The sequence below is a fragment of the Musca autumnalis genome, unplaced genomic scaffold (assembly GCF_047663935.1).
Source record: "Musca autumnalis isolate F117 unplaced genomic scaffold, ASM4766393v1 scaffold_2, whole genome shotgun sequence".
NCBI classification, from domain to species: Eukaryota; Metazoa; Arthropoda; class Insecta; order Diptera; family Muscidae; genus Musca; species Musca autumnalis.
Window position 1 is genome coordinate 13,899,123 of NW_027411755.1, and position 22,612 is coordinate 13,921,734.

Here is a 22,612-nt window from a genome sequence, read left to right on the forward strand (position 1 = left end):
TATCAAAAAGTGGCACATTTGGTATCAATATAAAAAGGTGTCACAAAAGTATCAATGCCGGAAAAAAGTATCAAAATTGATACTTTAGTGGCACAACGGTCACGCTGCTTACCGGTTATCAATGCAAAGCAACGCTACTCTCAATTCCTCAATCGACATACGGCCAAACAATAGCCAATCTTAAAGCCAAGAAAATTATAAAGTTTGAGGTATGGTAGCGCAGTAAAGGTAGTGTTAACTCAAACGTTAAGCAGTGAAGATCTTACAAAGAAAGAAGATAAAAGAAAAAAGTGTAAAAAAACGATTTAAAAAGTGTTGGAAGAAAATAAAAAATCGTTAAAAAATGGATGCAAAAACCTTTAGAGAATTTGGCAAAGCGGCCATAGATTATGTTGCAGATTATATGGAAACCATTAGAGATTGGTAGTGTGCATAAAATAAATGCTTTGTTGTGAAAAAGAAATTAAATGTTCGCTTATTTTATCTTATTTTGTTTCGAAAAAGTGATGTCTTGCCTTCCGTTAATCCTGGCTATCTCTTTGAATTGCTGCCCAAAGATATGCCAGAAAACCCTGAAGATTGGCAAACGGTTTTAAAGGATATGGATCGTGTCATAAAACCAGGAATGACCCATTGGCAATCACCAAATATGCATGCCTATTATCCCACCGCCTCTTCGTTTCCCTCCATTGTGGGTGATATTTTGTGCAATGGTTTCAGTGTCATTGGCTTCAGTTGGGTAGGTAGATTATTTTTATTTATTTTTTTAGCGAATTTTGAATGTGACATTTCCTAAACAAAGCCAGTCTGAGTGCAGAGAAAAAGAAATCTAATCGTGTTTGCAAAATGAAGATATTAAAGCAATTATCAAAATAATTGCGACTGGTTTTGATAATTGGACAATGTATGATAAAGAGATTAGTACCACAAAGAAAAGTCTGTGTCCATGTCATTAATTAAATTTTATTTGTTAAAAACGTCTTGGAAATTGACAAAAACTTTTACAAAATGGTAATATTAAAGATGATTTCACTTAGCCACAGTTTGCATATTATATTGTCATGATTATGCGTCCGAAAAGCGAAGAATATGAGTTTCAAATCCCTACAATGACTACTTGATGCCACGCCATCTTCAGAGGAAAATAACAACACAAGCAATTAGCAGAGGTCCTCACCAATAGACAATTACATGAAATAAATACGACTATATGACAACAGATGGCATTGTTTTATTTTTTAAATTAATTTAGAACTTTAAATCAAAAAGCCATCATTACTTACTAAGCTGGCCCATTACACAACATATGTTCCATAGACCAAACTAAGAAAAGATCTCCAATTCTCTCTGTTTAGTGCTTCGCTTTCTGGAATACCGCGCCTTGTCATCTCTTCATCTACTTATTTGCACCATCTATTCTTTGGCCTGGCAATCCTGCGTGCACTGCCTTGCGTCCCGAATTTATACGGCTTTTTAGGGGGTTCATCATCGGCCATTTTTATGATATGGCCTAGCCAACGCAATCGCTGCATCTCGTTACGTTTATCTATACTGATGTCGTTGTATAGCTGATATAGCTCGTGGTTCATGCGACGTTGATATTCACCGTTAACGCAGATTGGTCTGTAGATCTTTCGAAGAAGAATTCTATTGTATAGAAGCCTCCTTCGGAGGTCTTCTATTCTATAGAAGACTCCTACGGAGGTCTTCAATTCTATAGAAGACTCCTACGGAGGTCTTCAATTCTATAGAAGCCTCCTACGGAGGTCTTCTATTCCATAGAAGCCTCCTACGGAGGTCTTCTATTCTATAGAAGCCTACTACGGAGGTCTTCTATTCTATAGAAGCCTACTACGGAGGTCTTCTATTCTATAGAAGCCTACTACGGAGGTCTTCTATTCTATAGAAGCCTACTACGGAGGTCTTCTATTCTATAGAAGCCTACTACGGAGGTCTTCTATTCTATAAAAGCCTCCAACGGAGGTCTTCTATTCTATAAAGCCTCCTACGGAGGTCTTCTATTCTATAGAAGCCTCCTACGGAGGTCTTCTATTCTATAGAAGCCTCCTACGGAGGTCTTCTATTCTATAGAAGCCTCCTACGGAGGTCTTCTATTCTATAGAAGCCTCCCACGGAGGTCTTCTATTCTATAGAAGCCTCCCACGGAGGTCTTCTATTCTACAGAAGCCTCCTACGGAGGTCTTCTATTCTATAGAAGCCTCCTACGGAGGTCTTCTATTCTATAGAAGCCTCCTACGGAGGTCTTCTATTCTATAGAAGCCTCCTACAGAGGTCTTCTATTCTATAGAAGCCTCCTACAGAGGTCTTCTATTCTGTAGGAGCCTCCTACGGAGGTCTTCTATTCTGTAGGAGCCTCCTACAGAGGTCTTCTATTCTATAGAAGCCTCCTACGGAGGTCTTCTATTCTATAGAAGCCTCCTACGGAGGTCTTCTATTCTATAGAAGCCTCCCACGGAGGTCTTCTATTCTATAGAGGCCTCCTACGGAGGTTTTCTATTCTATAGAAGCCTCCTACGGAGGTCTTCTATTCTGTAGAAGCCTCCTACGGAGGTCTTCTATTCTGTAGAAGCCTCCTACGGAGGTCTTCTATTCTATAGAAGACTCCTACGGAGGTCTTCTATTCTATAGAAGCCTCCTACGGAGGTCTTCTATTCTATAGAAGCCTCCTACGGAGGTCTTCTATTCTATAGAAGCCTCCTACGGAGGTCTTCTATTCTATAGAAGCCTCCTACGGAGGTCTTCTATTCTATAGAAGCCTCCCACGCAGGTCTAAATCCGCATTGGTAAGGTCCAATTATTTTATTGACCATGGGCTTTAGTCGTTCGCGCAATATCCCTGACACTGTCTTATAGGCGATAGGGAGAAGACTTGTGCCCCTATAGTTGTTGCATAAAGTCTTATCTCCTTTCTTGTGGGCGGAACACAGGATGCTTAGGTTCCAATCGTCGGGTACACGTTCTTCCTGCCAGATGGTGCTAACTAGCCGATGCCTCCGGTTTTAAACAGCTCGGCTGTTAGGCCATCAGCTCCTGCTGCCTTATTTTTCTTCAGCTGGGATTGGATCTGTGGTATCTTCGTCGACTTCGCTACTATTGGATACCAACAGTTTGGAAAAATGCTCTTTCCAGTTTGGAAATATATATATATATATATATATATATATATATATATATATATATATATATATATATATATATATATATGAGGAAAAGTCAAAATTTTTTAGTTTCCTTGAAGCCAAGGTTTGCACTATTATAATACGCGAACTATTGTAGTTTACCAGTAACTATGACTATTGCTGGATTATTTTAGATGTTTTTGTACAAAGCTCAAAAATTTAGCAAAAAAAAAATTAATTTACGTGGTAGTTACGACCGCGTAAAGGAAAAAACATAGGTAAAAACACGTTGAAGCTAAACAGGTTTTTTACATTGCTATTCGATTTCTGATTAAACCATTCAAATGACGGACATCTGTCCAAAGTAAAAGTAGGAGAATACAAAATGAAGATTACACTTCTAATGTATCACTTTCCAAAATTTCCACTGCATCCACCTTTTATGGATGCTGACATTTTGAAGCCGGATTTCAGGTGTTTTTTGTATTTTTTATGTAACTGGGACGCGCATTTGGATATTTCGAAAAACCAATTATAGGATTAAAGAACTCGCGATTTCGCATAATCTGATATGTATATTGAGTATGTAGACCACACAGCAGCAGAGTAATCTACTGCCAAAGGCCAAAATTTAGTGTGATATTTTTTCTAAAAAACCTATTTTTTGGGTACAGTATTTACAATATCGTTTTGAGTGTGCTGGTACCCCGCGATATTTTAGTTTTTCGACGATCCGGATCATATGAATCACAGATCATAAAAATCCATCTACTAGAACGGCGGAAATGGCTACTGCAAAAATTGAAAAATTTGCGAAAAATGTTTTTCAAAATATCGCTGACTAATTCGCGTTTTATGTGGATCGTTTCCATTTCAATGAAGAAAGTGAATCATCACTCGCGTTTGTGCGAAAACAGCGGTTTGGAAAATCTAGTGGCGTGGGAGCTGTATCCGATTTATCCAAAAAATACTGTGTGATGCTACATCCACGGTTCTTGATGGATTTTATTGAAATATGTTTAGATCGATGTATTTTTTCACGGTTGATAGTGAAATCGGATGCGCATAAAAAGTGTATGCACTTTGTGCAAATTATAAGCGTTATACAGTTTGTTGCACACTAAACTGCAGACGATGCTACATCTTAGCGGCCAAAGTAAATCCTGGCAAATGTGTACAAATTAAAAGAGAAGAATTCGCTGTATTGGTAAACCGCATGCGCATCAAGTGATTTTGAGGATTTCGCGATTTACACGCATTTCAAAATGAACATTACCCGATACAATTTTATTTGAAGATTATACCCCATTTAAAGGAACCCAACATTTATTTGAAAGATATCTATATCTTCTGCTAGATGTTAGCGTGTTTTCGAGAAGTGATTAGAATAAAAAATGTGATTTATTGCGTGAAATTTAACTAAAATAGAAGAAAAACTCCGACCTATTTTTCTTACATTTTGTTCAACTAACTCACAAAATAAATTTTAATAAATATTTTCTGTTACACACATTTTATAAATTTCCTCAATATATTTTTTGTTTTTTGCTATAATATGCAAACCGCTAAACGGATTTGTATAGTTTTCGTTTCATTTGAATCTTCTCGATGTTTAGATTACGTACATATTTTTTATATATTTTTCAGATGCATAAACAGCTTGAATTTGATTAGAACAAGTTGTAAACTACCAATTGTTTTGAATGCTTTCCTAATTTCCGCGAAAAACAACTTTTTCACTAAAGTTATGGGACCTCAGTAAACATATAGTATGTAGGGAGCCCCTTATTAAGAGAGTTTCTCAATATAATGATTAGAGTCTTTTAAAGATTTTTTTCTTTTTATCAGAATTGAAACCGCCATAACTTTTGCGCGCAACAACCAAAATTAGTATCTCGAACAGATTTAAGAATGGGATTTTTTTCCCAATCTATGTACCAAAAATCATTCATGTAGCTTAAAAAAAAATTTTTAATTTTTTTTTATGGAAAACTAAAAAATTTTGTCTTTTCTTCATATATATATATCCGTAGCCCACTGTCTGTATCAGTTACAAGATTATCTTGCTGGTCTCTACAAGAGGATGTGCCAGTGTCAAAGCCATCAGTTTGATGTTTCACTCTTTGGTAGAACATTCGGACTTCATTCTGACTCCTGTACATCTCGATTTTTTCACACTCCCGTCTTTCCTTTTCTCTCTTTTTCCTGTGGAAAAGACGTTTCTCCTCTCTCTTTTTCTCGTGCGCTACGCGTTGCTACTGATTGTAAAGTAGCCATATATGTCCCATTTTTCTCTTCGGTAGCAGTACGACACTCCTTGTCATACCATGGATTCATTGAAGGAGGTCTCTGTTATACAAGTACTGATTTTGCAGCTTTTTGCATGGAGTGTGCAACGTTTTGCCATTGTCCTGATATGTTATCGGGACGAGGAGTGCTTTGATTAAGCAATTGGGCCAGTTGAGTGGAATATGTTGTGGCTATGTGTTGTGATTGCAGCTTACCATCATTATTACAAAACTTTAATTCCACGGCAACAGATTATTTAGTACCAGATTGACCCGAAACCATAATGTTTCGGCCAGCGACTGCCCACTCAGCGCCGAACCTATGCTTCTACGTTGGTTTCTATGCTGCTACAGGAACAACAATCAGGTTTTCTTATAGGAAACTGGGCCTTAGGATAGATGAAACAAGTCTACGTAGCTAAAAAAATTAAATCTTTTCGTATCTAAGAACCAATCTAGATTAATAAATTGGCAGTCATCACCGAAGTGAAAAGTGTCAACCTTTCCAAATTAACTCTTAAAAGAAGAATATTCTTTTTTTATGGAATAGCTTTTGAAATCTTCACATTGATACTACCTTTTAAAATAATTTCTATTACTTATTTATTAGCAAGGAAATGATTTCAAAATGCTGACTCTTCTCAATAAATGTATTTTCAATTTCTTTCTTCATTTCAAAAATTCCTTATTTTTCTCAAGAATTACTTTCTCAACTTCTCCCTTTGAATAACATGATTATGCCAAAGGACTTAAAATTATACTACTGTGAAGAAAACTGACCTACAGACCATTAGCATAGACAAATACCCAACCAAATGTGTCGATGCTTTGTGCTAATAGATGGCTCTACAATAAGAGATTGTCACATATGAAACTTAATTAAAGTATGTCATATCTAACACCTACGAGTACAACTTACTTACTTAGATGGCTTTTGTATTAAACAGAACGTCTTGTTCCATAAGCCGAACTAAGAATAGATTTCCAAACGCACCGATCTTTTACTTTACTTCTCCAATTTTGGATGCCATGTTCTGTGATATCTTCTCCAACTTGGTCCTTCCATCGGAGTTTTGGCCTTCCCTTGGGGCGTATACCGTCAAGTGGCTCGTATTCAAATGCCTTTTTGGCGGGGGCATCTTTATCCATCCTGCTGACATGGTCAAGCCAACGCAATCGTTGTAGTTTGATACGTTTTACTATATCGATGTCGGTCGGCTGGTATAGCTCGTGGTTCATACGACGCGTCTACGAGTACAAACCAACTTATATTCAAAGAGCCGCTAATATCCACCATAGACTTCAAATTCATTAAAAGTACATATATGCCGATTTTATTTAGTTGTTTCTAAATGGTGATAAATTTTCCAAATTAGGTTTTTACTGAAAGATGTTATTATACTTAAAAGGAATAGATTTTGAAACGATTTTTATTTTTTTTTTTTTTTTAATTATATTATCTGAATTTCTCTTTATTCATTATACGGGTAATGATTTTAAAACCAGAATCTTATCAAGAAATACTTTTTCAATATCTCCAATAAAACAACTTGATTTTGCCACAGGACGTAAATTCACCCTACTGAGGGAACGGATAGATATAGAGGCTATTAGCAAAGACAAATACCTACATGAATGTATCCTTGCTATGTGACAATAGATGGCGCTACAATAAGAGATATAATTGAGTTCAAAATAGTTGTGTTTCGAAAAGATTTAAAGGACAAATACCTACATGAATGCGTCCAATCTTCACTGATAATCTTCAAATAGGATATCAAGAATCTTCATATAGAATATCTCCAATCTTAATATGAAAGATCACAGATCTTCATATAGAATATGACGACTTTTCATATCGAAGATCACGGATCATCACATCATCACTTATCTTCATACGGAGGGATTTTATCTAACTTTCAAGTAGAAGCTCGCTGATCTTCAGATAGAAGTTGGCAGATTTTAATTAAGAAGATAAGGGATCTTCATAAAGAAGATCGCTGATCTTCGAATAGAAGCTCCACGATCTTTATATAAGATATCCCTGACCTTCATATAGGAGACCAGTGACAGCATTCCCTGATCTTGCTGATCTTCATAACGAAAATCACTGATCTCCATATAGAAGATCGCTGATCTTTATATAAAAGATCGCTGGTCTTAATGGAGAGGATCCTAGATCTTCATGTGGACTGATCTTCATATGGAAAATCGCAGAAGAAGATTACTTTATGGTTCAACACAAACCTCGTGAACAAAATTTTTCTACGTTTTATTGTCTGCGACATTGATCCCAAAGAGGGAAATCAATACCTTTTTTCCGGCACTAATTTGTCCATAAACTTCCCAAATAGCGGCCATGACTTTAAGTTATTGTCGTTGTTGCTCTTTTATTTTTACACCTTCAACTTGAATTTTAAGTCATTACACGCCATCAACCGGCATTGGGTCAGTAAATTAAAAGAAAAAACAAACATCTTAACTTCTCTTTCATTATCGCAACACTTTCACTCGGATGGGCGAAACAAGTTTTCATCTACACAGCGGCTCAAAAGGTCCATCAGCTTATTTATCAATAAATCTCGATTGATGTCGCCTTTTTCACACTTTTCAGTAACTTTATTGTTTTTGTTGTATTTTTATGGGTTTTTATGCTTTATTTCGATTCGTTGTTGTTGCTTTTCACTTCTTGTTTATTATGCATTTATTCATTCATAACAGATTTGATAACACCAACCAAGTTCGGCAGACACATTCCCACCCCTGTTAGATAATAACTGTTTCATACAAAATTAATGGGTTCGGATTAGGTGCCGAACAACTAATATTCCGACACCTTGTTAGAGATAAGTTATTTTATGTTAATTTATTGATGTCTCAATCTCTTGAATTTTGCATTTGAAAGAAAGTTAATTTCTATGGAGACTTTGATTTCTTATCTTCGCAAGGGGGCGATAAGTGGCGATCGATGGTAGATTATTTTGGGTGAAAAGTTGACCTTGAATGAATTTGACATGCGAAGGAAGGAAGAAAAGCAAATGTATTCTTAGGAAGAAACAATATTCTATATAACGATTTGTCTTCATCTATGTGAAGATCTGTGATCTTTTATGTGAGGATCAGTGATCTTCTATATGAAGATCAGCGATCTTCTACATAAAGATCAGGAATCTTCTATATGAAGATCAGTGATCTTCTATGAGTAATCTTCTATATGAGGATCAGTGGTCTTCTATATAAAGATCAGTGATCTTCTATGTGAGGATCAGTAATCTTCTATATAACGATCAGCAATCTTCTACATAAAGATCAGGAATCTTCTATATAAAGATCAGCTATATCCTATATGAAGATCAGCAATCTTCTACATGAAGATCAGTGACTTTCTATGTGAAGATCAGTGATATTCTCTATGATGATCAGTAATCTTCTATATGAGGATCAGTGGTCTTCTATATAAAGATCAGTGATCTTCTATATGAAGATCAGCTATCTTCTATATGAAGATCAGCTATCTTCTATATGAGGATCAGTGACTTTCTATGTGAAGATCAGTGATATTTTCTATGATGATCAGTAACCTTCTATATGAGGATCAGTGGTCTTCTATATAAAGACCAGTGATCTTCTATATAAAGATCAGTGTTTTTCTATGTGAAGATCAGTGGTCTTCTTGGTGAAGATCAATGTTTTTCTATGTGGAAATCAGTGATCTTTTATGTGAAGATCGGTGATCTTCTCTATGAAGATCTATTAAGATCTCTTCTCTATGAAAATGAGCGGTCTTCTATATGAAGATCAGTGATCTTCTATGTGAAAATCAGTGATGTTCTATGTGAATTCAGTGATCTTTTATGTGAAGATCAGTGATGTTCTATATGAAGATCCGCATTACTCTGTATGAAGATCAGTGGTCCTTTGTATGAAGATCTCTGAATCTTCGATATGCAGATCAGTGATCTTCGATATGAGATCCTCGATATGAAGACCAGTGATCTTCTCTATGAAGATCAATGATCTTCTATATGAGATCTGCTCTAAGAATATCATTTAAGTGATAAATAAAAATTCCTCTTCTAATAACTCGACCTCTCCTTTTCTCTCCTACAGATCTGCAGTCCCGCTTGCACGGAACTAGAAGTTGTTGTGATGGACTGGTTGGCCAAGTTCCTGAAACTCCCTGAACAATTTCTACACAGCACCGAGGGACCTGGTGGTGGTATTATACAAGGTTCCGCCTCCGAAGCCATATTGGTGGCCGTAATGGCTGCCCGTGAACAAGCTGTGAAGCGCATGAAAGAATTGCACCCAGAGATGAGTGAAAGTGATATTCGCGGCAAACTAATTGCCTATTCCAGCGATCAAAGTAACAGCTGTGTTGAAAAGGCCGGAGTTTTGGCTGCCGTACCCTTACGTCTCCTCCCTGTAGGCGACGACCTTATCTTCAACGGTAAAATGCTCGAAAAAGCCATTGAAGAAGATAAAGCCAAGGGTTTAATACCCATCATCTGCATTGCCACCATGGGCACCACCGGTACCTGTGCCTTTGACGACATAACCTCCTTGGCGGAGGTATGCAACAGCAACAATGTTTGGTTACATGTTGATGCTGCCTATGCTGGTTCCGCCTTGGCCTTGGAGGAATATTCCGAGCTGAGAAATGGCCTGGATAAGGTGGACTCTTTGAATTTCAATTTACACAAATTCCTAATGGTTAACTTCGATTGTACCGCCATGTGGCTGAAGGATGCCAACAAAGTGGTGGACAGTTTCAATGTGGATCGCATCTATTTGAAGCACAAATATGAGGGGCAAACACAAATTCCCGATTTCAGACATTGGCAAATTCCCTTGGGTAGACGTTTCCGTGCTTTGAAAGTTTGGATAACCTTTCGCACCGTGGGTGCCGAAGGTTTGAGGGCAAATGTACGCAAACACATTACTTTGGCTGAACGTTTTGAAGAGAAACTCTTGGCTGATCCACGCTTTGAAATGGTCACAAAACGTTGTTTGGGTTTAGTGTGTTTCCGCCCCAAGGGCGATAATAAACGTTCAACAGATCTACTAAATCTTATAACGGAGCGTAAGAAGATCTATATGGTTCAAGCTAAACATCGTGATCAGATATTCTTACGTTTTGTTGTTTGTGGCATGGACCCTAAGGAGGAAGATATTGATTTTGCCTGGCAGGAAATTCAATCACAATTGGATGTTGTTTTGGGCAAGGAGCTTGTAACAGCTGTCAAGGCCTCCGATATTAATTCTATAAGTCAACAATTTTCAACGGATGTGAATATCACGAATTCTTCGGAGAAGTCGAAGTAAAATGTTGTATTTTTTATTTTTTAAAGAGAAAATTGAATGATGTATTTTTTGTAATTTATTTTTGTAAGTTTAAAATATTTATCTGTAAAATATATATATGTATATTAAATAAAACCATTATATGATATATAAAACTGTTTTAAAGAAGAACCTTAATATAGAAGATATTCAACAGATATTCAAATAAAAGATCATTGATTATCACTTAGAATATCCCTTATCTTCCAATAGAAGATCTATTCTCCGTATAGAAGATTGCTGACATTCATAAAGAAGATCATTAATATACAAAATAAAAAACATCGATCTTCATATAGAAGGTCATTGATATTCAATAAATCTTATAGATCTTCAATAAATCTTATAGATCTTCATATAGAATGTCACTGCCAGTGACTCACTGATTTTCTTATAGAAGGACACAGATCTTCATATAGAAGATCGCTATACTTCATATGAATCACTGATATTCATTCATATAGAAAATTGCATATCTTCATATAGAAGATCATAGATTTTGATATAGAAGATCACGGATCTTCAAACAAAGATGACTGATCTTCATATAGAAGATGTCTGATATTCATATAGAAGATGACTGATCTTCAGATAGAAGATGACTGATCTTTATATAGAAGATTACTGATCTTCAGATAGAAGATGACTTATCTTCAGATAGAAGATGACTGATCTTCACATAGAAGATGTCTGATCTTCATAGAGAAAATGACTGATCTTCATATGGAAGATGACTCTTGATATAGAAGATCACTGATCTCGATATAGAATATCACTGATCTTCAGATAAAGATTGCTGATCTTCAGATAGAAGGTGACTGATCTTCATGTACAAGATGACTGATTTCATATAGAAGATCACTGATCTTCACATAGAAGATAACTGATCTTTATATAGATAACTGATCTTTATATAGAAGATCACTGATCTTCACATAGAAGATAACTGATCTTCATATAGAAGATCACTGGTCTTCATATAGAAGATGACTGATATTCATATAGAAGATGACTGATATTCATATAGAAGATCACTGATCTTCAAATAGAAAATCAGTGATATTCATATAGAAGATCACTGAACTTGATATAGACGATCAATGATCTTCATATGGAAGACGACTGATCTTCATATAGAAAATGACTGATCTTCATATAGAAGATGACTGGTCTTCACATAGAAGATGACTGATTTTCAGATAGAAGACGACTGATCTTCATATAGAAGATGACTGATTTTCAATTAGAAAATTACTGATCTTCATATAGAAGATGATTGATCTTCAGATAGAATATGACTGATCTTCAGATAGAAGACCACTGATCTTCTTATAGAAGATGACTGATCTTCACATAGAAGATGACTGATCTTCAGATAGAAGATGACTGGTCTTCAGATAAATGATGACTGATTTTCATATAGAAGATCACTAGACAGCGGAATTTTATGCAACCCCTATTTTTGTTCCGATTCATGTCAAATTTTGGGACGGGGCATATTTTTGGCTTCTGATTACATTGCAATCGAAACATATGACATATGAAAAATTATGCAAAATACATAAATTTTGCATATGAAAAAATTTATTTTCTTATACAACAAATATTTCAATAATAGGTACAAAAATGTTTGTGTGTAAAATTATCCTGTTTAAAATGCTGTTCAGACAAGTCAATAAAATAGGAAGACTTAGTATAGCCACAGCCACAACCTTCAAAATACCGAAAATCGGGAGGTATCGTTCTATGGGAGCTATATGAAGACCTTAACCTAAACCGACAAATTTTAGGTGGAAAGTTTTTTACCCCCAAGGAAGACTTAATAACCAATTTCAGCCATTTCGGAGGGATATTGAGGACACAACCTTCAAAAAAACCAGAAATCCGGAAGTACCGTTCTATGGGGGCTATATGAAGACGTGGACCTATGTATACCGACAAATTTCAGGTGGAAAGTTTTATACCCACAACGAAGACAAAATGCCAAATTTCAGTAATTTCGGTGGGATATTGAGGCCATCACCTTCAAAATACCAGAAATCCGGAGGTACCGTTCTATGGGGGCTATATGAAGACGTGGACCTATACCGACAAATTTCAGGTGTAAAGTTCTATACCCACAACGAAGACTTAATACCAAATTTCAGCCATTTCGGAGGGATATTGAGGCCACAACCTAAAAAATACCGAAAATCTGGAGTTACCATTCTATGGAGGCTATATGAAGACGTAGACCTATGCCGACAAATTTCAGATGGAATGTTTTATACCACCAACGAAGACTAAATACCCATTTTCAGCCATTTCAGTGGGACATTTAGGCCACAACGTTCAAAAAATATCGGAAAACGGTAGGTACCGTTCTATGGGGCTATATGAAGACGTGGACCTATGCGGACAGATATCAGTTGTAAAGTTGCATACCCCTACCGAAGGCTTATTACCAAATTTCAGCCATTTCGGTGGGATATGTAGACCACAAATCCTTAAAAATATTTTTGCATATGGTTTTGCATATGCTCATTTTGTGCAGATATGTAAAAATATGTCAAAATATGCACGATATGCAAAATATGCAAAAATTTCTGGGCCTAATTCGTTTTAATTTGTAATAAAACGAGTTTCTGTCTAATCAGATTTTCTCTACGATCACTCTAACCATATGTGCATTTGCATAGGATTCCGCTGTCTAAAGATCACTAATCTTCATATAAAAGATCAATGACTTCATACCACACTTATACCAAAAGTTTTGAACTTTTATTAGGATGGTACCCGATGCATTTGTCCGATATAGTCATTTTCGAACTTGAGTTAAGTTTAAGACAAATATTACATGTTCAAAGCTTGGCCAATGACTGTCACTCCTTCCGATAGTTACCGTGTCCATCGGTCTTTTTAGTGACTCACCATCTGATCTTTTGGAGCTTTTGGGTCATTATGTAAGCCAGCATAAACGTCCCCACGAAAAAAAATTGTATCACTATTATCAGAATCACGAGGACTACCTTCGATGAAAATTTCAAAATGATCCTCAATCCTTCGTATAAAGGTTTCAACGTGTAACGTAAGAGTAAGTTTCGAGGACAAAAAAGTTCAAAAATATCCGAGACGTTTCCATAGACTGCACTTTTGCAAAAAAAAAAAATCGAAATGATGTGTTGGAGGTACCCGAAGAAGTAGATCGGTATAGTTTATATTGCAGCCTGATCTTTGTGCAAAGTTCGGTTAGTCGAAAGAAATGTGGTGCGCTCAATTTTAGCGAAAAATGTTAAACTTTTGTGAAGGAGGTACCCGAAGAAGTACCCAATCTTCGAACTTAAACTAAGTGTGGATAAAATATTTCGAAGCCTAATGTTTCACCAAAATAGATACTATACGATAATTGATACGTTTGAGAGTTATCATGCGCTCCTACCACACAGACAGATAATAATATAATTGTTCCACAAACATCCCATAAGGGACAAGGGGACTTCTCTCATATCAATGAGTGCACCCCAATTCATATTAGCTCAATGATATGGGACCTACAGTTTATCGCCGAGTCCGAACGGCGAGTCCTACGACACCACTTCTAGAGAAGTTTTACATGGCTGAAATACTCAGGAAATGTCGCCAACATTACTGAGGGGTATTTTGCCACCGTTGAAAAGTGTTTTGATATTGCCTGGCCGAGGAATCGAACCCACGACCCTATGAGTGCAAGGCGGGTGTGCATACCATTGCACCACGGTGACATCCAAGACAGACAGATTAACGGACAGAATTAAATCGAATCAAAATTGCCGGTAACGGATTTTATCCGAACATACTTGGGGTCTAAAACCATTATTTGGATGAGCAACATTTTTAATCGTATTATAGTCTCGTTAGTTGAAGGACTGAGAAAATAGCTACGATCAGATCCGAACTAGAGACTTAGATTGTTGAGAGAAAAAGACTGATTTGAACAATATTTCATCAAAACAAGTAAGAAAGTATCAGTCAGCTGTGATCACGGAGATATACCCTCAGCGTCTGACCAAAAAAGGAAGAAAACACAAGTTTAAACCGCGAGTTTAAACCAAATTTGGAAGACATTTTTGAAATGTTTGAGAGTTATCCGGCACACTGGCAGTTTTAGTATGTTCCGGCAGGGTTTTTGAGCTTTTTGGCCATTATGGCCATATGGACTTACTCCGGAAAAAAGTTAACAGTTGTAAGACAACCTACTGAAAAAGTATAACGTTATTCCAGAGGGGCTCTTAAACTTTACTTCTTCCGAATTTTGTTTTGGATGTACCCGAAGCAGGGGGCCGATATAGTCCATATTCCAACCTTAAACATGACTGGGTGAAATAATAAAATGTGCAAAGTTTGGGCCAATCAGAAACTCCTGGGGTAGTTATTTTACAGATTTTCCCATTTTATTTCATGCGGTCAGGGTTTCTTGGAGTGTTTAGGCCATTATGTGCAGAAGTATGGACTTGCGCCCGAAAAAAAAAAAATACTGTCAAAAAGGCAGCTGCAAGGACAACCTGTTGAAACAATTTCAAATCGATCCGAGAGGAGTTCTTAAACTTTACTTCTTCCGAATTTTGTGTGGGAGGTACCCGAAGGAGTGGGCCGATATATTCCATATTCGAACCCGATCTATATCTGGAAGGAATTGTACGAAGAAGGAAGGAACTGTACGAAAAGTTCTTGGACAGAAAAGCCACTACATAGTCGATACGTCCGAAGATCTGCTTCACCACCAGTGAAACCAGGTAAAGTAGTTTGGTGACTATGTGGGTTCGAGTCCTTGGCTTTCCTTTTTCACTTGCAAATAATTTCCGATCATCAAGCTTAACTCTAAACGAGAAAATTAATAAAAAATCATTAAAAATGGTCTTCGCCCTAAAAAGGCAAAAATTCAAAAATAAAAAACAGTCTGAGCCCGGCTGGGATTTGAACCCAGGTCCTTGAAAATATATCAAAAAAATGTTGTCACGGCGTGTTAGCGTTCAAAGCCAAAACTCATAACTTCAAAGGCAGGGAAAAAAAGCGTTTGTCGTGAATAAAAATACATTTCAGCGGCCAAATATCCGCGTAAATGTATAAAACACATTTGCATTTGAAAAACGAAAAGTTCTGGGACAGAGAAGCCACTACATAGTCGATACGTCCGAAGATCTGCTTTACCACCAGTGAAACCAGGTAACGTAATTTGGTGACTATGTGGGTTCGAGTCCTTGGCTTTCCTTTTTCACTTGCAAATAATTTCCGATCATCAAGCTTAACTCTAAACGAGAAAATTAATAGAAAATTTCGATTTCGTCCAACGAAAATTTAGTTAAATCTACGCCACAAAGGCTCAAAGCAGTAAAGGATAAGAAAGGATATCATACCAAGTACTAAACACCAAAGAAATCGTTTTTGATTAATAAAGTTTTTGGTGTGAATACTTTTAACTGTGAGGAAGAAATCGATGCTGTTTAACAATTTTTATTTTTTATCTGAATTTACCTGAATATTGCTAATTTTATTTTATAATTTTTAACTTAAGACACTACATATTATTTTGAGGTTTCTGGACAGTTTGACATTTATCGATATTTCCGAAAATTCGACAGTCAAAACTGATCGTGTGTACCCCGCTTAATGTAAAAATATAAAAAACGAATAAAATCACTTTCATTAATTAACTCTTAAGCGGGGTACACACGATCAGTTCTGACTGTCGATTTTTCGGAAATATCGATAAATGTCAAACTGTCCAGCAAACACAAAATATTTTGTGGTTGCCTGATGCCTGACAAAAATGAACGGCCGAACAACGGTGTTTACTCCATCTTTAGCAATCGCATTTTTATACCCTCAGCATTTATGCTAACGAGGGTATATAGTGTATATACGGACAAAATGTGCCTCATCGAAATAATGGTTTTAGACCCCAAGTACATTTGGACGAACTGTGTTTCAGACAATTTGGAGTCGATTGAGCAATGTCCGTCCGTCTGTCTGTCTGGCTAGCTGGAGTGCACTATACAAACTTAGTTTAAGTTCGAAGATGGGTTATATCGGTTCACTTCTTCCGGTACCTCCCCCACAAAAGTTCAAAAATGTTCGGAAAATTTGTGCACACGATAACTCTTGAAGGAACTAGCTGATTTGGTGCATACTTTGTACATCGTGAAATTACTGAGGTTCCAATGTGGACTCAATCGGTCCACTCCTTCGGTTACCTCCCACACAAAAGTTCGGAAAAGTTCAGTTTAGGACCTGCTCTCGAATCACTTTGATTGTTGTTGTAACAACTTGTATTTACCGCCCCCATACGACGAAAGATGAAAAAAAACCCCTATGACACCGTGTGCAGTGGTTGGAGCAGAAGATAACTGAGCCGGATCTGCCGATTCGGTCCAGAATTTGGCCTTCGTAATATTTTGTCCAAACTTAGTATAAGTTCGAAGATAAGCCATATCGGTCCACTCCTTCAGGAAGTACCTCCCCCACAAAAGTTCAAAAATTTTCGGAAAAATTATGCGCACGATAAATCTTGAAGGGAGTGACCGATTTGGTCCATACTTTACACATCCTAATATATCTACCATATGTATATCAGGTTTTGAATTTGGACTATAATTGTTCACCCCATCCGGTACCTCCCACACAAAATTTCGGATAAGTTCACTTTAAGACCTGCTCTCGAATGACTTTGATTTCTGTTGAAGCAACTTGCACTCGCTGCCTCAATTATGACGGTAAATGATTTTCAGGGGCAAGTCCATACTTCTTAAGAAAACAGCCCAAAAGGTGTCCAAACTTAGTTTCCATTCGAAGATTGACAACAACTTCCTGTACTTCCTTCCTATATTTAAAAAATGTAACTAAAATGCTATGCACGATATCCCTTAAACGGGGCAACCAAATTGTTCCAAACGTTGGATCTCCTAATATTTTGTCCAAATTTAGTTTAACTTCTCTAATGACCGATATCGATCTTCTTCTTATGGTACCTCCCCCATAAAAGTTCAACAATTGTGTCAATCTGTCCGTAGATGAAAGTTTCAATTCACATAGGCTGAGGATATACATATCTCTGTCGACAAAACCGTCTGATACTTTTTTACTTGTTAATGAAAGAAACTCACGCGGATTCTTTTGACTGTGACTCACTGTATGTATTTTTTAATTGTTCTACTAAAATGTGGTCTATTCCAGTACTGCAAGAATCTACTAATTTTTACTATTTATTTCGATAACATAAAGGAAGAAATGTTATCGTAGTAAAAAGTAGTAGCTTCTTGCAATTTCTGGAACAGAGCAATAATTTGTTTTATTCTATCAAACATTGAAACATACACTTGTGCCATCTGTTGGTACACGGTGTAACAATGAAAGAAAGTCTGGGTGTGTGCATTCAATACATTTTCCCTTGTTTATACAGCGACATCTATCTCTATCTAGCAAAACTCTCTCCCCTCTCTCTCCACGACTTGTTAAACTGTTCGTGCTGTTATACTGGTATAACAGAAAACAGCTGTTTATTTTGTTATCGATAATTTAGTTAAAGGAAAAAAAAATTATTGCAAATAACACAAAATTCTTTCACAAAAATTCTTTGTTTGTAAGCAAATTTTTGGGACTAAAAATCGCTCTAAATTATTGGTTATTGGATAATCGTGTTGTTTCTTATTAGAATTAAGCCGGAATCGAAAGCCTACCTGCCATGCAATGGTAAGTTGTCGAATTTTTGTCTGCCGTGAAAAAACGAAAAACCACTAAATTTGTTTGGTTGTTTTTGTTTTTCGTTGTTGTTGAGATTAAGAAGAGGAAACGGATGTTAAAAGATTTCGACGAAAATTGGTAAGACGTTGAGTTAAGGGGAAAGGAAGTTTATTTTGGAACATTTTATTTTGTTGAATTAAGGAATAATCATGTTTTCTTGAAACATATGTAAACGCAGCTTATTTTGGAACATTGCATTGCGTTGGATTGTACGCCTAAATGTATTGTGTAGTATCTTGGGAATATATGCATCCCAGGAGCAATCGAATAAAATATCTACGCATTAATGACAACATGGCACCTGAATGAAAAGTGGAACTTAAAATACATTTGGGGTATTGCGTCTTACATTTCCTTTAGCAACACTTGGCAGATTGATTTTACAGCCATTAATAGTACATTTTAATCTGATTACAACGATGTATTACCTGTGTCCAGGCTTCAAGCACTAACTTAATATGAAGCGAGAGGTCCTAATTGACATGAAAGAATTCTCTCTTATCCCTTTGTGGATATTTGCGGGGACAACAAAGCAGTATTGTCTACATACTAATAACACTAATAACAGTAATTTCTCCTTCCTTTCCTTTTAATTTCAGCTTCAAAAATGCTCGACGAAAAATCTTCAATGCCACAACCCTAAAAAACGAAATACCCCATCACATCAATGATGTAACGCTCAAATCCATTAACGATGTACAAACTGTGATAATTGGAGCTGGATTGGCTGGACTCTCGGCAGCAAATCATCTCATCAAGAATGGCTTTAAACGTACCATAGTACTAGAGGCCACAGATCGGTATGGTGGTCGTATAAATTCTAAACATTTTGGTGATGCTTTCTGTGAGCTGGGTGCCAAATGGATAACAATTGATGCATCCCACAACACCGTCTATGAGTTGTTGCAGCAAAGCTCTGTACTACCAAAGAAAATACAACAAAAAGAAGAAACTGTCTATGTCAATATAAAAGGGACAAAAATCAACAAACACTTACCCGAAGTTGTGGATGTGTTCTTTAAGAAGCTATGTGCTGGGGTGGAGCTGAAAAATCGCTATGCCAAAGGCAATTTGGATGAGCTGAACAATGTCTATAGCTATTTTCAGGCGGAAAGTTCCAAAATCATCAATGCCATGTTTAAGGAAAAGGAACGTCTGCTGGTGGCCGATATTTTCAATGCACTGATGAAGGATTTTGGTGGTAAATTGGGTTGTAATTTGGAATATCTAAATATTGAACAATTGATAAAATTTAAAAATCAATTTGCCTATCCCATTTACATACCCACTGGCATGAACAGTATTCTGGAGGATGTGGTGATAAACATTGATAATGAAAATCTACTAATTGGCCGACCTGTGGGTGAGATCAAGTGGTTAAATGGTGCCATGAATAGAGATACGAAGAAATCTGTCAATTGCCTTGATGGTTCTGTGATAAATGCTGATCACATAATCTGCACGGTACCTTTGGGGGTGCTCAAGACATTTGCTGGTCTAATGTTTAAACCACCTCTCCCAGCTGAGAAACTAAATGCAATACAAAATTTAGGTTTTGGTAGTCCAGTTAAAATCTACTTCGAATACAAAAAACCATTACCTTCGTGGTTTGCAACAAATCTAAGACCTCTGTGGTCGGCGGAGGAACGTTTACAGGATCGTCATTGGACAAAACAGGTGGTGGAGATCTCAAAGGCAGCCAGCAGTAATCATGTTCTAGAGATTACCATTGGTGGGGCCTATTATGATGAAATCGAAAAATTACCCGATGCTGAGGTAATTGATGAAATTACAAAGTTGTTAAGGCTGTGTTTAAAAAATCCAAAGATTCCTTATCCGGCTGAGGTTTTGAGGTCGAATTGGAGTAGCAGTGCTTGTTATTTGGGAGGGCGACCATTTTTCTCCACCAATAGCAGTGCCCAGGACATACAAACCTTGGCAAAACCTTTGGGTGTGACACCTAGTCTATTGTTTGCCGGCGATGCCACCATACTCAATGGTTTTGGTACCGTCGACGGGGCTCGCATGAGTGGTATACGAGAGGCTCAACGTATTATTGATTACTATAAGAAATAGTAAGGCGAATTTTCTTTTTAGTTAAGGTTTTAACATTCGACAAAAGCACATAAATTATTTATTAAAAATTAGTTTGTTTTAATATTTAAATTATTGTGAAAGTAATTATTTTAAAATTATTGGTAATTAATAAATAGTTTTTAAATAAAAATGGCTATGATATTGGAAAAAGGTACTCTATTAATGATTAGTGATGGGCTTACACTTGCTATGGGGAGCAACCACTGCTTACCATATCCACTGTGATCATCGGAACTTTATATTCTAAAAATCCACGCTTGTCACAGTCATATGCTACAATCCCATCGAGATAGAGGTTCATCGTTTCAAAAAAAGATGAGGAAGATATACCTACATACTTTCCTACATGAGTATAGAACAAAACCACTGGGTTTTAAATGCCAATTCCATTACATATACGTCAAACAAATCCTCATAAAGAATGTTAACCCCTCAAAAAGCTCTAATATAAACAGCATATTATATGGATATAGTGGCTGATACCAATACTTGTGCAGCCAATGCCATTCTTAGACGTGGAGAACCAGGTACATATTTAATCAAAATTTTTGATGTTGGATCAATTCATTTAGCGATAGCACCATTTGGCATCTTGTATTATGATGAAGAGGGCGGATGCCTATTCTCAGAAGTATTACGTAGACTATATGTATATACGGCACAGAATTGCCTCTTCGTGAGACGATTAGAACATATTTATATAAAAATGAATATTCTTTTCTTATATCACTAAAAATACTTGCACATACTTTCATTGCATGTGGTTGCATAAAATGATGGAAATAAACATTGGTCTGCAATGTGTATAATATTGATCATATATACATATCTTTATCATAGATAGTAACTCTTTAGGCTATGAATGAGCTTACCTTACTTACCAGCCAATTGAATTGGTTGCACTGATTTCCGTGATGATGTCCAATAAGAATAATCTGCATAGGAATTCTAGACATTAGAAAATGGAATAGGATCGTCCAGGACATTCATTTGAATTTTCTTTGATATTTAACAGAACAGGCCATAATAAGAATTATTTGCAACATTCACTTTTTCGATTCATAATTTTAAGAAACAACCGACCGAATGATGTCTTTTAAACCGCTTTAACTATTAATCGGCAAGGAAAGTAAGAGAAAAGAATTCTCCCTCATTTTTAACACACGACACGAACACTATTAATTACGAATGACACAATTGCAATTATTATTTTTCACATCTTTGCCATCATTTTTGCTAAATAATTCTTGCATTTTATATTTTTTCCAAAGAACATAAAAAATAACCGACCTCGATTGAATTAAACGACAGCTCTCCTCTTATCAACACACACACGAACGCACTTTCACAAGGCAAATAACAACATGAATTGCAATCTTATTGGCGGGAAAAGAAACAGCACGATTTTATAACGAATTACAAACAAAAACTCTTTTATTTCACGCATATTTTATTAACTACAATTCAAATTACGAATGTTCACCATTTTCACAAACGCATTAATTATTAAAATACAAATAATTTACGACAAAAGATCTCGATTCGCGACCGACCGACGTTATTATAAATGACAACTGAAGGAAGTAGGAGTAGCAGTGTTGTCAAACGAAGATGACGAAAAATCGCTTTAATTACTTTTCTCACTGCCATTCTCTCTCACATGCACCAATTCATTCATGAACAAACGGTAATTGAAATTGTAAAGGCGGGAAAAACTGAAACACCAATTTATAAAAAATTCAGAAACAGACTTTTTTAGCTATGAGTGAGATGGGAAAGAGGCGAGGCCTATAGTAACCCTTTGTCTCTCAACACCCTCTCTCACCGACAAAATGACAAATATGGACTTATATCAAGGCATATTTATACAAGGTAGAGGTGACAATCAGCTGTATTCTTACTTTTCTTGTAAATTTAGTTTTCAAAATGTAGTAGACCCTATACTCATGAAATTTGAAACTTCGAAATTTGCTGCCATAAAATTCTTCT

At 36.4% G+C, this 22,612-nt stretch overlaps 2 protein-coding genes across 2 annotated transcripts; both read left to right on the forward strand.

Annotated features, from left to right (window-relative positions):
* Nucleotides 1-206: 206 nt before the first annotated feature.
* LOC141393691 (3,4-dihydroxyphenylacetaldehyde synthase 2-like) lies at nucleotides 207-10,887 on the forward strand. The gene is made up of 3 exons (XM_073967046.1): nucleotides 207-423; nucleotides 505-739; nucleotides 9,539-10,887. Exons 1-3 carry the CDS (start codon nucleotides 344-346, stop codon nucleotides 10,751-10,753), a joined length of 1,530 nt encoding a protein of 509 aa, XP_073823147.1. The 5' UTR covers nucleotides 207-343; the 3' UTR covers nucleotides 10,754-10,887.
* Nucleotides 10,888-18,280: 7,393 nt separating this feature from the next.
* LOC141393692 (protein anon-37Cs) lies at nucleotides 18,281-20,773 on the forward strand. Its single transcript, XM_073967047.1, has 2 exons — nucleotides 18,281-18,475; nucleotides 19,126-20,773. Exons 1-2 carry the CDS (start codon nucleotides 18,468-18,470, stop codon nucleotides 20,600-20,602), a joined length of 1,485 nt encoding a protein of 494 aa, XP_073823148.1. The 5' UTR covers nucleotides 18,281-18,467; the 3' UTR covers nucleotides 20,603-20,773.
* The last annotated feature ends 1,839 nt before the right edge of the window (nucleotides 20,774-22,612 follow it).

Excerpts from the sequence above, each read along its gene's own strand:
- LOC141393691 (XM_073967046.1), top strand. The coding sequence starts at position 344 with ATGGATGCAAAAACCTTTAGAGAATTTGGCAAAGCGGCCATAGATTAT. Across the intron at positions 424-504 it reads ATGGAAACCATTAGAGATTG|TGATGTCTTGCCTTCCGTTA; the intron begins GTAGTGTGCATA and ends GTTTCGAAAAAG. Across the intron at positions 740-9,538 it reads GTGTCATTGGCTTCAGTTGG|ATCTGCAGTCCCGCTTGCAC; the intron begins GTAGGTAGATTA and ends TCTCTCCTACAG.